The sequence below is a fragment of the Drosophila subobscura genome, chromosome A (genome assembly GCF_008121235.1).
Source record: "Drosophila subobscura isolate 14011-0131.10 chromosome A, UCBerk_Dsub_1.0, whole genome shotgun sequence".
Lineage (NCBI taxonomy): Eukaryota > Metazoa > Arthropoda > Insecta > Diptera > Drosophilidae > Drosophila > Drosophila subobscura.
The window spans coordinates 8,755,828-8,766,923 of record NC_048530.1 but is presented as its reverse complement, the minus strand read 5'-3'; the positions used below and the strand labels follow the sequence as shown (position 1 = coordinate 8,766,923).

General features: G+C 49.7%; 1 protein-coding gene across 1 annotated transcript; it reads left to right on the top strand.

The window, feature by feature from the left end:
* The first annotated feature begins 1,449 nt into the window (after positions 1-1,449).
* On the top strand, positions 1,450-7,454 carry LOC117891809. The gene is made up of 4 exons (XM_034797499.1): positions 1,450-1,839; positions 2,975-3,415; positions 3,552-3,719; positions 6,290-7,454. The coding sequence occupies exons 1-4, from the start codon at positions 1,837-1,839 to the stop codon at positions 6,842-6,844; spliced, it is 1,167 nt and encodes a 388-aa protein (XP_034653390.1). The 5' UTR covers positions 1,450-1,836; the 3' UTR covers positions 6,845-7,454.
* Positions 7,455-11,096: the final 3,642 nt, after the last annotated feature.

The window sequence follows — 11,096 nt, the reverse complement described above, 5'->3', positions numbered from 1 at the left end:
GCGGAAGATCCACGCTAATGGAAATCCGTGCCAGGCCTGGCATGTTGTCTACACAATAATTTATAAATAGATTGGCTCAATCATGACATTTTGGCCAAACGTCCAACCCCTTGATAGACTGTCTGCCCTGCCCTGACCGTCACTTGCCATGTGTCTGGTGGGAATCGCTCGGATAATGAGCGGCGATGTCTCCGTCACCGACACCAACACCGACACCTTCGCACTCTTTGCCCATGAGTAATGATGAGTGCTCAATAACTATTCGATTGATCATGTTTTTGGCACGCGGTGAAATTTAGATCAGCCGCAAAACGCCGACTCCTCCTCTGCTTCCCCCAAAGCCCTTCCGTTTCTGTTGCGGTTTCTGTTGCTGTTGCTGTTGCTGTTGCTGGGGCGGGTATCCGCATTCTGAGCCAGGGGCAGAGGCAGAGGCACAGGCACAGGCAGAGGCGGGGGTATGTATAGTTAGAGGTAGCGTGAACAAATTCATGAATGAATTCAAGTTGATTGTGTCGGCGAGCGTGAGAGCGAGCGGGCGAGCTTGCCTACCAGTCGTGTCGTCACTGAAGCACCACGACAGACGCCGCCGCGTATGAGTAATATTTCTTGTGAAATAAGCAAACGGAAATAACTGAAATTCATGAGAGCCGACTACGCTTCGTGGTGTGTGTGTGTGTGCGTGTGTGTGCGTGTGTGTGGCTGTGGGGGTGCAAAAACTTCGGAAGTGAGACGAACTGCGAATGCACGATTACTGCTTCCCGTTCCTCTTGTCCACTAGTGAAAGTCTTACAGCCGGCAAATATTTTTGTTTATCTGCGAGTGAGCGCGACGAAGCTCATGGCTGAGAGCAGAGAGTGGAACGGCGCTCTCTGAGGAGGAGGGTTCTTTATCAACAGCTGATTCAAGGCAGCTGGCGATCGATCATGTTCGTACGTACACACGAATATGTGTCATCGCGAGCACTCGTATGGAGTGGGAGAGAGGAGCCCCCCCATTACGCTTCGTATTGAAATTGAATTGGGCAAAACTTCCCATGCGTAGGCCGTGTCCCAGCCGCTGCCGCAGTGCTGTGGCTTCCCTGCGTTTTTTTTGGCCACTCAGAAGTTGCTTTTGAGCGCTTTTACTTTTTGCACAGACTGCACACTCATAGCTAGCGTTGGCTCACTCACACACAGAGAGGTAGAGAGAGGGAGAGGGAGAGTGAGAGAGCGACTCGGACTTGGACTGAGTTCTGGAGCCAGCCAGAGCGGTGGGGCCACTCTCCGCCTCCTCATTAGTATGCTCATAGTATCTGAAGAGTTCAGTTCGCAAACACAGCTCTCCGTCTCCGTCTCTCCGTCTCGGTTTCGGTCTCAGGCGAAAACACAACACGACGACGACGACGACGACGAGAAAGCCACTCTCGGCATTGGCATCGGCATCGGCATCGAGCCATCGACTTCGACTTCGACATCGAGCCATCGGGGCAGTTCGATCGGATCGCCGGGGAATCAAATCAAATCAAAGCAGGCAGTCAAAGGCAACGCGTCGACACTTGGCGTGCCATCCACTCGAGGAGTATCTCTTAGAAACAGATACAGATACAGATCATCGGAAATTCGATTCTGATTTGCCCGCGTGCCGAGTTCTCACTCCTCTCGAATCATTAGCTACAGTTACTTTTTGTTCTGCTTTTTTTTTTGTTCGTTTATATTATTCGGTTCTGAGTGGACTTATCTTGCGTTGCATTCTCGAACTTTCGCCAAAACAAATCAAAACTCTACCGAAAAGTGCCAAAAGATTCAGCCAGGGACATTTCCGCAGAGTCTCCTCCACACATACAAAATTTATGTGTAAATGGTGAGTACTCCTAACTAATTCTGTAGCTTATGTTGGCTTCTGTTATGCGGAAGAAGTGCTGAAGGAAAACAAAGTTGTGATCGTGCAGGTCGCAGAGAGCGGAACCGCTCTGGTGCGTGCCTCGCCTTCTGATACTTAAGTGGAGGCGGACGTGGACGAGCAGGTGCATGCAGATGCATAAAGCAAGCCAATCAATGGTCATGCGATTACTTAGTCCCTAGCTGTGCTGTAATACAGAAACAAAGTGGTGAAATGACGGAAACAGCGAGGGGGTCAACGAATATCGCCTTAGCTGGGTGTCCGCTCAGCACATGCTTCAAACGGACACACAACAAACACATTTGGGAGTGAAAATCCTTATCAAATGTGTGTTTGAACTATAAGCGCTTTTCCATCAGCAAGCAGACAACAAAAAACTCACAAAAGAAATCACAGAAGAGGCGAAACATGTGAAATTAATTTACACGTTTACGTTTACGTTCAGGGCAGGGCAGGGCAGTGCTGGGCAGGGACTGTGGACTTGGCTTGGTGGGTGGGTGAGGTTTTGGTAGTTTGCCGGCGATGCGTCAGTGTGCGACGACAGCGAATTATCTGGGTAGGGAAAGGGATGGCACGGGACGGCACGGGACGGGACGGGACAGCCACGAGTATTTCACAAAATGTTGCAAAAGAAACCAAAGTTCGCTGACCATGTAGCGTAGTGCAGACACAGACGGACGGACAGACAAACCGCCGCTGTGGTATGAGTGTGCGTATTTGGCTGAATGTCTGTACGGGTGTGCGAGTGTGTGCCGACTGGGCCTACCCCACCACCGGCCATGATTCAGCCAGAAAAATGCCAAATAAAGAAATTGTTGTTTTAATTTTAAATAATTATGTCAGCCTGATAAAGAAAGCAACAGCAAAGCAAAGTATACACACACACACACATGTACACGCAGGGCAATAGCCGAGAGCAGCAATAACATTCACAAAGGCAAAAGGCACGCTTCGGGCCCCCCAAACAATTGCGATTGTGTCTGCCAGGGATTCCCCCGAACGAACTCTCTCTCTCTCTCTCGCTCTCTGTTGCTCTCTCTCTAACTCTTTCTTATCTCATCTATTTCTATTATCCGCTCCTCTCTTTGACCAACAGAGTACAGCTGCCTGCCCGCTCGACCTCAGCAGCAGCAGCAGCGACAACCGAAAGAGCAAAACGGCAGACACGCGGGAAAGAGTATCCACGCTCGGGGCCAGCAGAAGTCGTCTCCACAGAATCGGCTCGCTGCTGACGCTCGCCGTTCTCATGTGCCAGCTGCAGCAGTTCGCCCACCCCGGCGGCGGCGGCGGGGGCATCGAAGCCGCCCCAACACCCACGCAGTCATCACCATTACCCAGTGCAAAACACCTTGCCCCGCCATCAGACACGCCCAAACGCCTCCAGAAGCGACACAATCCGGGCAACTTTCGGCAGCGCTTCCAGAGGGAACTCAACGGCAGCATCGCCCGTTTGGACTGGGAAAATACGTGCGGGGGCAACTGGACGGGACCCGAGGACTGGGTGCGCTCAACAAAACGCTGCAAAAAGCGCCAATTGGTAGGTTCAAGATCACAATATGTCCTGCAGATTGCATACAAAAATCGAATTTATAACTAAAGTAAATTTTAAGTAATTAAAGTATTCACTTGGCTTTGTGCTCCCATCTAATCATGACATCTCGGACCTCTTTTAGGTTATCCATGCGCTACAGAACCACACCAGAAGCGAGCTGCGTAGCCTGCGGGCGGAGAACAAGGACACGGCCATCACCAAGGCCATCGACATCTCGCAGCAGCGGAAGTGGGCGCTGCACAGTGGAACCTACAAGTTTTTGCCACGCCTCAATGCGAGTAGTAGCCAGGTAAGCTCTCGCCATAATCCATCCACTGTTGCCAGGGAAGCGAATGGGGATAAGAAATGGTCCGTCACGTGAGCGGCGGCCCTTTCCCCGGTCTCGAGGCGGCACTTCCCGTGCGTAGGTGCAAAAAACAGATCGTCACAAGTTCGAGCGCGCTGCCTCGATCATATGAGCATTATGAGAGGGAATCGTGCGAAAGCTTCCACTGAACGGGCGAGGGCTTCTCCAGCAGTTCGCTGTACCCCATAGATTGTTCAATGTTAGAACTCAGAGGGGCCTCTTTTCGATTGATTGTGCTACACCTGTTTTTCGGGCACACGTCGCACGCCTCACGCCTCACGCCACGGTTCGGCACGGCCCATTAGCTCCCGATTTGCATTGGCAAATAACAACAGCACGACACTGATCAACGGCACCCAATGATCAGCCAAAATAAAGCAAAACAAAACCGCATTAAGATTAAGAGCAAAATGAACGGAGTGCGCGCGACTTCGGCGATTGTTTAGATGGTTGCAAAAACAAATCGGTCCTGTCTGTGTGTGTGTATGTACATCCAATTCGACCTTGATGAAGCGATCGCTCCTCACGTTTTATTAGAGCTCCCGTACCGGGACCGGAGCTTGAACTGAGGCTGCGAATGGGGATGGATCTCATTGCGAAGCGACTAATTGTTTGCATAAACACAACACACAATAAAGCAGAATATTTTATTTACACTTTTGATAAGTCAACAACAAACATAAGCGAAGACCATTCGAGTTTTTGAATTGTAAGAGCCGCTGTACACAGAGCGGAAACGTACAACATTCAGTTAGTTCTTTCATTTATGTAACATTTCTGAGATGAGCCCCAAAGTAGGAGTAATTTTCGAGAACTATTTGCTCCAAAACGCATGAGCAACACTCCCAGCGATAAGACTTATTGCGCCCATCATCACAAGTCGGAAAACGGCGGGTTCACAAGGGCTGGGAGCTGGGCAGATTCAGGTGAGATTGCTTCTCGGTTGCTGGGCTACGGATTAAAGTGCTAATTGTGAGGTGCAAGACAGAATTATCTGCAGAGAACCAGATGAGCGCGGTTCTCTCTGGTGGATCCATTACGATTTTTCGGTGAGACACCGGCACTTGAACTTTGTCTCTGGGTGTGTGTGGGGCTCTGCCAGACTGTAGTTAAGCTGGCGAAAAAGCTCCATGTGAGCCATTTCAGGGTACAAACAACAACAAAAAAAGCGACTCATCCCAAAGTTCAGGTCTAAACTTAGCCGACAGCCTCACTTTGGTCATTCATTGATTCATCTGCTCATTCATCAGTTTGTGGCTATGAGCAGGCAGGGTTTGGCTTTCGCTGAAATTTCTCAATTGTCGTCACAGAGTGGGAAAAATACCACAAATCTGTGCGACTTCACCCAACTTGGGTAAATAATTAGCCAGAAATCACCTACAATTGGCCATTGGAAGCTACCTACGTCAATGACGGAGTGGCCGCCCGATTGTGCCGACTAATTGTTGACAGTGGCGGCGGAGGCGTCGGCGGCGGCGGCGGCGACCCCGCCAAAGCCAAAGCCAAAGCCCTGGCAAAAGCCGAACACGAGAACACGAAGTCGAAACCAATCCAAACGGAACGGAAACCGAAACGATGACGAAGGTGTCAAGACTGATTGCAGAACTCTATTTATAGGCACCCTGCCCCAGTCCCAGTCCCAGTCCCAGTCCCATGCCCGTTTCCCATGCCCATTCCCTGCACTGCTGGGGAAATACTCGCACATTCGCACTCGTAATATGAGCATGAGTGTGTTTTGATACTTGTATGTAAATATAACCAGGGAACGAACGACCGACCGACGGCCTTTTGACGTCACTAAATAGCGCGCGCGCGACTCACAGATTGTATGCATGAATGTACATTCGCACATATTCGACTGATAGCAGAGCATGATCCAGAGAGGGGAACGCCAAAGCAGGGGCGGAGTGGGAAGGGGAACAGAGCTAACGATGATATGTTTGAGCAGTTTTCAACGCTCATTTTGCTGTAAATGACACACTCACACAGGCAGCGGCACCGGCACCGGCACCGGCACAGGCAGCGTGTGAGTAAGACGAAGCGGAGGGGCGGGAGAGCAACACCGAACGGTTGTGATTCATTCCAGCGAAGGCCAGTCGTGTGGATTCCCCGAAACGCGAGCGCGCGAGCACATGAATGAAACGAGCGAGATGGACGCCACTCACTCGAGCCGACGGCGAATAACAGTTAGACGGCAGCGCTGCCTGAGAGCGCAGCTCCCAGCTCGTTGGGAGAGCACAGAGTGGGGAGCGGAGAGTGAAGAGTGGAGAGTGGAGAGCGGAGAGCGCTTTTCACTTTCAGCTGATAAAAAGATATGAGCGCTACCTGCGCGAACGGACCGTCATTAGCGACGAGTTCAATCAACCCCGAGCTTTTATCAGGGTTTCCTAAGGGGCGGGAGGGGGGTGGGCTGTGGTGCTAAATGATAGAGATAATTTACATAGCGTATAAGTACTATAAGAGATGTTCCTACACACACTAACCTCCCCCTCTTTTCATTTGTTCTATTAAAGCTTAACCTGCGCCACGTGCATCGGGACCTGCAGTTCTACGTGGGGGCCTTCAGCTACCTGCGCCATGCCCAGCTGCACTGGGACTACTCCAACACACAGACCGAGAGCGTGATGTCCGCAGAGCTGGGACGCCTGCGCAAGAGCGCCCGTCACGTACTGTGCAGTGTGGAGGTGGCCATAAACGCCACCAACCGGCTGTACGCCGGCATTGGCCAGAAGAACGGTCGCCGCACCGTGCCCCTCCTACGCAGGAAGATCTTGAGCCGAGAGCTCATGGAGAAACGCCTGCAGCAGTTCAAGACGCCGCTTGTCCAGCTGCACCACGAGGCGACACTCTCAGCCCGCGGCTTGCCCGCCGAACAGCCCACACAGTCCGTGCAGCTGGCCGTGGACGCGCGCTTCGTCAAGTTCGAGTACGTGCAGTACCTGAACAGTGCCTGGAAGATCCTCGCCAGGCAGCGCAAGCAGCTCTGCCGCAATCAGAGTCAGAGGCAGGGCAACACCCTCAAACGGAGGCAGCCAAGCCAAGTTCGGAACAGGACACAATCGAATTAAGGACCACAAGAAGGAGAGAGCAGACAGAAAAGAACAGAACCAGAGAGAGAGAGAGAGAGAGAGCAACAAGAGAAACCTCCGCTCCATAACGAGGCTCATTCCACCACCCCCAAGACATTGATATTTATTAACCATTCGCTATTTATTAAATCAAAGTCACGAATCACCAGTCACGAATCACAAGCGATCCAGTCGCAGGATGAAAACTCACACAAGTCCCCGATCAAAACAAGAGACAACCGTGGAGAAAAATATGTACCTCCCTCCTCTACCACCTAAGACATATATTTTATTTTATTTTATTTTATTTCTAGATATAGAAAATGCGCGTATTTCCTTTTTTTTTGAATAGATCTAAGCCTCATTGTATTATTTATTATGACAACTCGCCAAGATCTGCCGCACATTGTGCTAGATCCTAAGATCAGTTTTTATCGATTACCAACCGCTTCCTTGTATTACGATGCTGTGATAATATATGATAAAGCTCCATTCCAATGCAATGTACCCCCGAATCCATGCACGAAACCATAACCTACGAGTATTTATGTACATCAATCAACGCTATGAAATCCAACGAAATGTTGTGTATCCTCCCAAACTCCCCAAAACCACCCCCTGCCAAGCCAAACTAATGTATAGATTAAATATCACACAACCTTATAGGATAGGATTTTTTTATGAATCAAATATTCAAATACAAACAAATTGAAAGTACAAAATATCGAGATGGTTTTCCTTCACAGTTCCCTCCATGCACGTCGCCCTGTGTGGCCCCCATCCTTCCAGCTAATTCTCTGGCGCCATATCAATTACAGCGCACACAAAGCAGAGGAGTCCGTATGCCAGACAGAGCAGACAGTACATATGTACATATCTGCTCTGTCTTCGCCGTGGAGCTACTTGGAACACGGACTCTTTCCCGCTCTCTGTTTTCTATCGGTCTCAGCGAAAGAGAGACATTAAAGTGTCCAAACAATTTCCTTTTACGATCATCTTCACTTGCAGTCGTCGCACTCACAGCCGAGGAAGCGCATATCGCAGCTTTTATAGACTTGTTCAAATATTTTATGAGACATATAATAATTCTTCGGTGTGGGTCATCCTACCTCACCTTTGCCTTTGCCGTTGCCGTTGCCTTTGCCTTGGCTGCAGCAACAGCTACAGCTACAGACAAAAAGAGCATCAACCGCACAAAAATCCATTTTACGACAAGACATTTTTGTCGCTGCTCTTGATCCCTCACTCCTCACCAGTCCCTGTCCCTGCTCCTATTCTCATTCCCATTCCCATTCTCCATCTCCATCTCCATTTAAAGATCCAGTCCTTATCGCCTGGCAGGGATCTTCTTGCGCACCTTCACTCAACTCTCGGCTCTCGGCTCTCAGCTCTCTGTTGCTGCTGCTGCTGCTGCTGCTGGGTCGCGATTTCCCTGAGTACCCGAATCGGGCTTATCGCACACAATCAGCAATTGTCATTAATTTCGGACTCTGTGTACGTGCTCCGATTTGTCTGCTCAGCGCTTATTTTCCGTGTTCTTCCCCAGTGACTGATTCAACAATTTAATACGCCACAGATAGAGAGACAGAGAGACAGAGAGAGAGAGACAATGAGAGAGAGAGAGATCATTCTCAGCCTGGGCCCCCATTAAAGATGGTTATCACCTTGATTTTATTGTGTCCTCTCCCTGCTGCAGCCTCTCTTTCTCTCTGATCTGGGCACTGATATTGGCCAGGTCCGAGGCGCACATGAAACTATGCGCGCCACCATTCATGGGACACACCATCCTTCTCCCTCGCTCCTGCTGTACTTTGCATTCAGCCAACGTGCACTTTGTAGCCCCTTCCCGTGGCAACCCTTCCGTCTGCTGGCTGCCCAATTCAGGTGCACGTAGAGCCCATCTATCTTGAGTTTTGATAGGTTTTTATTGGCCTGACCTTTATTAAATTGAAAATTATGTCTTTCTATGAGAAATGTTGATATTTCTTCTCCCCTCGCCGCCCTGCACTGCCCCTTCGCTGACCCACCAATGCGGCCATATTCGAGCGGGGCTTAATTTGGCTTCTCATCCAACAATTTCTAGCGTAAGGAAACAATAAACAAATATTATTACTATCCGCATTGATACGCACTCATGACAGTTGGACTCATTACTTCAACTATTTAGTTTTCTAGAGATACAATTTAGATATCTGTTTATGCTCCCGCTGATACTCCCAGGGAACTCCGATACTTTCACCCTGCTGGGTATCCCATAAGTCGATGCTGTTCGTGCTGCTCAGACTCAGACTCAGACACTGCCCCACCTGGCTCCTGCTGAATGAACTTTTGCGCCTGCCTCTGATCTAATCTAAATGTTTATTTTGTTGTTGCTTTTTGTTCCCAGTGCTCAGTGTTCAGTGTTCAGTGTGGAATACACTCGTACCCTCTGCTCGTGGTGTGGCCGGTCGGTCACGTGCATCCCGAGTCTGTCCCCAAAGAACTACTTTTGGGTTCTCTGCTCTGCTCTGCTCTGCTCGTTCCCGTTCCCGTTCCAGTTCCCTGTCCCTGTCCAACTCGCCGACAATTAATTTAAAATATCTTATTTCATTTATGTTTTCTCGTTGTTGCTGTTTTCCCCTTTGCTCTGAATGAAAAAACATTCGTTTTTGTTACATTTAACTTGTATTTGTCGTGTGTATTTTTGAGTTATGTTTTCCGCTGCAGATTTCCTTAGATAATGGCATTACATTTATGTTCCCTAGGTGTTCCCAAAAAATAAAACCAAAAACTGCCCCTGAGCGGGTCCAGTGGCCAGCCCACCAAGGAGGTGTTTCGTATGATTCCCCAGCATCGGCATCGGCAGCAGCAGCAACAGCAGCATCAACGCCTCATCATCATCGTCGCGATTGCAAAACGATTGTTTTTTTTGGTTTAGTCTCCGATTCTGTTTGGTTTTTGGAGCTGGCTGGACCCATGACCATTTCTTTCCGATTCTCCCACGGAGCCGAAGCTGCTGGCTCAGCCATCTGCAAAATCTGCTTATGGGAATCGGCAGCCCAAAGGGGGGGTGGCTGGCTCCACTTAGGTGCTAAAATCGTTGACGCTTCTTGCCCAAGCCCCAAGTCTCAGCAGTTTCTCCTCTCCGTTCACAGAATCGAGCACTCTATTTTCTGTCTGCAGCTGCTTACTGTCAATCCCCCACCCCCCCACCTCTCTCCTATCTCCGCGCTCAGGGAATAAATATAATAATAATCGTTGGGATGCAAAACCCGAGGTTGATCGCGATCTCGCTCACACTTGCCTGCTGACGGCAGCGAAACTGAATGGTGAGATGCAATTTCTAGGGAAACTAAAAACCAAAAAGAATATTTACCCCTTACCCCTTACCCCACAATACCCCCTTTCCATAACCCCTGTATCATGAGATTAATATTCTCCAATTGAAGTACAAAACGTTCAATTAGCGTTCAGTAGATCCAGCCATCAGCTGGAATCATTTCGAACAGTCTTTGGCTCCGATTTGGATCCATTCATTGAACAGACTGGCCAGCCAGGACCCGTCGGAGCGGCGCCTTGACCCAAATAAATTACGCTCACTTAACAATGAGCCGCCGGCCTTTGTGTGGGATTTTGGCGTTTTACGGCACCTACAAACAGTCACATATCCCCGGCATGTCTCCCATTTGGCAGAGTTTTCCGCTTAATAAGGTCAAAAGGTGTTTTCAATTGCGAAATGGGAACCAATTGTGCAAGCGGGGGAAAAGGCAAAGGTAAAACTGCACACGAGGGAACCCAGCACAAAAAGTGACACAAATTATGAAATAGTCCCTCCGCAGCTAGATCAAAGGTGAGGCGACGCGCCCACTTTACAGTTCCCAACAAATAGGGAACGACAATTGCATTTGATTCGGGAGAACAAAAGGCGACGTGCGAGTGTACTGGGATGCCATTCGGTTTATGGGATGTACATGAAGTGGCTGTGGAGAGGGGCAGCTGGCCAGGACAATGAAGTGATCAGCGGCCAGACAATGGAGAAGTTTTTAATTGTCAATGAATTCTGCTGCAACGGCAGAGGCAGAGGCAGAGGCAGAAGCAGCGGCCACTCTTGACCTTTTGCGGCAATTTGGGAAACAGTTGCCCCTTCCCCTGCTCCAGCTGCTGTGCCAAAAAGGTGGACACCACCCAGGTGAGAAGTCCAAATGAATCAAACAATACGAGTGTCTCATCCAATTCGGACGCGGCTTCTGGCTTCCAGTGTGCACGACAATGG